Below are 4,836 nucleotides of genomic sequence, written 5' to 3'. Positions count from 1 at the left end.
GAAGGGACATTTAGTTGTCACAGTGACTGGGCAGGGAACAAGGGCGCTCAGGGTCCTGCACAGAAGGAACTGCCCTCCCAGGATTCAGGAGCACTTTGCTGAGATAGTCATTCCCCAGCCACCTGCAGCTGGCTGAGGAGGGCTCAGCTGTGAGTAAATACAGTGCTACGGAGCCTGGGACACAGCAGGTAATGCCAGGTAATGGTTTGGGGATCATGAATGCACAGATGAGGGAAGGACACTTCTGCTGCCCAGGGAAGAACAGAGAGGCTTCCTGGAGGAGGTGACTTTGGAGCTGTGCCTTAAAAGATGAGCAGGATTTACAGACACAGGATGGGCAGGAATTCCAGACAGAGGGAAGCAGGTATGCGAATGCAGAGGAGTATGGGTGGGCTCAGACTGCAGGAAAGGGAGTGCTGAGGGTAGCAGAGGAAGAGAATGGGTGGGAATAAGAGGTTGTGGTGGGGTTGCAGGGCATCCCTTCCCTTCCGCAGCCCTAGAAATTCCTCAGTATGTTGGTGATGATGTCGTGCTTGGCTTTCTCGTACAGGTCCCTGACTGCAGGTGGCAGTTGGGAGCTCTCAGTTCCTGGAGTGTCTGCTCCAGGGGACCCAGCAGAACGCCTCACCTGGTGGACCTGCAGAAGTGATGCAGACGTGATCACCCTCATTGATTGGCCCCCTTTCCTGTCCTGCCTGTGGCCCCTCTCTCCAGGTGGGGATGAATGTGAGGCACCGGCAGTGATGTTGGTGATGGGGCTGGAGGTGGTCCCCAGTGAGGCCCTTCCATTCGGAGCCCAGAGGGCCTGGGAAGGCCTGAACTCTGCCGCTCATTTCCTCTCTGGCTATTCCACTCACTTGCTAGGAGGCTGCACCTCCGGCTTCAGTTTTTCCAAATGTGGGATGTGGAGGAGGGTTCCCAGAGCTCAGGGCCCAGAGCAGAGCCAGTGTCCTGTGAAGTCTGAGCTCCCTCTCACCCCCAGGACGCCCCTTAGCCTCAATCACCAGTCTCTCCTCCCCACCCCTCCTGCCAAACGACTAGCAGTCATCAAGGTCCAACCTCGCCTCACACTCCACAAGCCTTTCCCCTCCCGACGACTTGCGTTTAGAAGGGCGCCGAAGTCAGTGGCCCGGGTGAGGGCCCCTCGGTCATCGGCGGTCACCGGGCAGAGCACCGCCCGCGACGGAAACAGACTGGGGCCAGCGTGGGCATAGGGGCTCATCTCCGGCTTGAGCTCGCGCTCGTGGTCCGGGTCCCCAGGGCAGTTGAGGGACGGTTGAGGGACGGAAGGATGTGCTGCAGCATGAAGAAGATGCCCGTGCAGTTCCGCTCTTCCTGCGGGTCAGTGAGCACAGGGGCGCGGTGGCTGACGTTCTTGCCCAGGTACCCAGGCTCCCGAAGCCGGCGCCCTCCCTAATCCTCCCCCCAGAGCCAGGCGGGAGCGGCGAACGCTGGGGGGACCCGGGCGGGCTCCGTGAACACCCAGTAAAATTAAGGACTTTCATGCAAGTTATATTAAACGGGAAAAGGCCTCCAAAATTAGCCTCAGAGGAAGCTATATTTGTTTAAAACACTCGTGTGTACATAAAAAAGATACAGAAGATGATTCACCAACGGTTAATGTTGTCTCCTCCTGGGTAGTGGGGTTGCAGGGGGTTTTTGTTTGTTTTTTAGTTTGCTTCTCCACATTTTGTTAATTTGCTATAATAAAATATTATTTTCCTAATTTTAGAAAAACAGTTATCACTAGGTGCATTATGGTCCCCTTCCTCTTTCTCTTAATATTTAGTCATTTCTTTAGCATGTATTGTTTTTCTAATAAGAATTGATAATTTACATGTAGTAAGAAAAACCAGTAAGGAAAAACCCAATTTTAAAAATGGCTTCTTGGCTTCCCTGGTGGTGCAGTGGTTAAGAATCCGCCTGCCAATGCAGGGGACAAAGGTTTGAGCCCTGGTCCGGGAAGATCCCACATGCCGCGGAGCAACTAAGCCCATGTGCCACAACTACTGAAGCCTGCGCACCTAGAACCCGTGCTCCGCCACAAGAGAAGCCACTGCAATGAGAAGCCTGCGCACTGCGGCGAAGAGTAGCCCCCGCAAGCCAGCACACACTGACGAAGACCCATCGCAGCCAAAAATAAATAAGTAAATTTATTATTTTTTTTTAAATGCCTTCCATAATCAAACTTCACCTGGCAAGGTGAGGAGGGTGGAAGCAAATACAGCCTCCGGGAGAAGGGAGAGAGGGGAGGTCCTTCTCTTGCTCATGGGGGCAGGGAGCCAGGGGATGGGAGACTCGCCCCACCCGGCCTGAAGGGACGTTCTCGGGGCTGTCGGCGGTGCCAGAGCAAAAAGCACACCGTCTCTTTAATCCTGAAGTTGAGCGGGATCATGGTGTTGGAGTTCTAAAAAATCAAGAGAAGACTCATGATCATCTGTCTCCCTTTTACAGAGGAGGGAACAAAGGCAAGGAGGAGAGAGTTCACAGTTCCAAGTTGGAAGGGGCTTAGCCGAGGTCTGCACTTTCCACCCAAAGGAGGCAGCCTCTTCAAGTGGCCTGAGCAGAGATTTAAGGTGTGCAGGGCTTCTGGAAACTAGCCGAGGCTAACACCTCATGGCTGTACCACCTTGAGGGGTCACTTCCCATCTTTGCCCCTCAGTTTCCTCTTCTGTGACAAAGGAACTAGAATACTTGCCTCGCATGCTCAGCTGCCAGGAGAGAGATAATGGGGTGGGAAGGGGACACTGGAAGGCCCTGATGAGGCGCCGGTGAGACCAGTCCAGCTCCTGTCTGTCCTTTGAAACAGCCCTGCTTGCTCCTACAAGCCCAGGGCCTGGGTGCAGGCTGGACTCCCAGAACCCACATTTCATCCTTGGGCAAAGCCCGGAATTGACCAGCTAGCCAGCTGTCAGGCCCAAGAGAAATTACGGTCTTTGTCTTATCTTCTGAGGGGAGAAACATTATAATAATAAGAACAGCAGCTAATGTCAACCAAGCACTTTGTGCCTGTGCGAGGCATTCTCTCCTGCCTGCTGTCCTCACAGGCTGCTATAAGGCAGAGTGTTACCCGCTTCCTGGGCCTGAGCCCCCAACACTCACCAAGCTAGGCAGTGGTGGGATGGCTTCCAGCAGGCCAAAGAGTCGCTGTTCTTGTCGCCCCTGGTTGAAGAACCGCAGGGCCTGGATGACTATCTCTTCATAGCTCAGACTGCGCTGGGCCACACAGGCCATTGCTGCCAAGCCTGCCACCAGCACCAGTGCCCTCCAAGCCCCTGCCATTGTCCCTTCTTTGATCCACTGCCACTTGCAGCCCCTTTTAGGTGCTACTCGGGCAGCCTTGCCCAAGGGCTGCTGATGACATGCAGGGCTGGGGTCTTCCTGAAAGGGGCCTCTCCTTTCCTTCGCTAGGCACCCAGTATTAGCCAATGTTCCAAAATACCAATGACTAAGAGGCAAGTAGGATTGGGTTATAGTCCAGGGCCTAGGAGTGAGGCAGCCCTGAGCTGGGGGCAGGAGATGTGTGTGATGCTGGGCAAGTCCCTTCACTCTGGCCTCAGTGTCCCTACCTGTGCCACGAGGAGGCCACCTCTGACAGTCCAGGACTCTGTGCCGTCTCTGCCTGGCTGTTCTGGTTTGATTCTGAAACAACTGTCTGGGATCCATGAACTCTATGTGACAGTTCCTCAGCTGAGAGCACAAGGAGACAGTCCAATCTGAGGCTGTACTCAAGCTGACACCTACCATGTTACGTATGTTTTAAAATACTGATTGTCAACCCTTAAAACTCTGGATGCCTGACTTTGAAAAAATCATGAGATCTGACAATGCGTGGCTCACAGCCCCTCATGGATGTGACGTCAGCAACTTCTCCAGGGAAAGCCTCGCTGTCCACTTCCCCCAGGCCATTCCCTGCTGCAGGGAGGCTGTCCCCAACAGGATCAGGGCAGGGATTCCTGGCTGCTGACACGGCCAACCCCAGGCAGCAGCTCACAAGAGGAAGAGCAAGGGCCTCCCCTTCCTCTGAGGGCTCCCATTTTCCTTGACTCCCTCAGTTACTGGGGTCTGCATGTTAACTTCCCAGCCCTTCCTTGGCTGCGGGGCTCCTGTTCTGCAGGAGACTCAGAAACTGGGGAGGAGGAGAGCAACTACCGGGTGTTTCCACTGAAGTCCACCAGTGGGGAAACCAAGGCACAGAGCAGATCGTGACTTTCCCCAAAAGCTAAGGGTAGAGCTGAGAAGGTCAGAGCCAGAAGTGAAGAGAGAAGGCAGAGCACAGAACAGTCCTCCGCAGGCCCAACAGGTCTTCAAAGGCCCAAGTCTCATAAAATCCATGCAGCCATGGCATATAATGGTGAAAACTTAGAAAAAACCTAAACGTGCTTCAAGGGATTTCCTGGTGGCACAGTGGTTAAGAATCTGCCTGCCAGTGCAGGGGACACGGGTTTGAGCCCTGGTCCGGGAAGATTCCACGTGCTGCGGAGCAACTAAGCCTATGCGCCACAACTACTGAACCTGCGCTCTAGAGCCCACGAACCACAACTACTGAAGCCCGCGTGTCTAGAGCCTGTGCTCTACAACAAAGAGAAGCCACCGCAATGAGAAGCCCGTGCACAGCAAAAAAGAGTAGCACCTGCTCTCTGCAACTAGAGAAAGCCCGCACGCAGCAACAAAGACCCAACCCAGCAAAAAATAAAAATAAATAAATAAATAAATGTGCTTCAAGAGCAGATTATTAGAGCAGTTGTGATATGTCCACCTATGGAATACTGCTACTACTTATTGGAATACAGGTCCAGTTATTGGTGGGTGATTATGTTCATCACAGGTTCTTAG

The 4,836-nt window shown here is 53.7% G+C and overlaps 1 protein-coding gene across 1 annotated transcript; it reads right to left on the bottom strand.

The window, feature by feature from the left end:
* Positions 1 to 463: 463 nt before the first annotated feature.
* LOC116762828 (neutrophilic granule protein-like) lies at positions 464 to 4,468 on the bottom strand. Its single transcript, XM_032650287.1, is given in 5 exon segments — positions 464 to 628; positions 1,236 to 1,275; positions 1,277 to 1,335; positions 2,303 to 2,407; positions 3,103 to 4,468. Coding segments are annotated over 5 exon segments (981 nt in total). The 5' UTR covers positions 3,748 to 4,468; the 3' UTR covers positions 464 to 496.
* Positions 4,469 to 4,836: the final 368 nt, after the last annotated feature.

The sequence above is a fragment of the Phocoena sinus genome, chromosome 11 (genome assembly GCF_008692025.1).
Source record: "Phocoena sinus isolate mPhoSin1 chromosome 11, mPhoSin1.pri, whole genome shotgun sequence".
Classification (NCBI taxonomy): Eukaryota; Metazoa; Chordata; class Mammalia; order Artiodactyla; family Phocoenidae; genus Phocoena; species Phocoena sinus.
The sequence above is the reverse complement of the archived record's forward strand: the minus strand, read 5'-3'. Positions and strand labels throughout refer to the sequence as shown.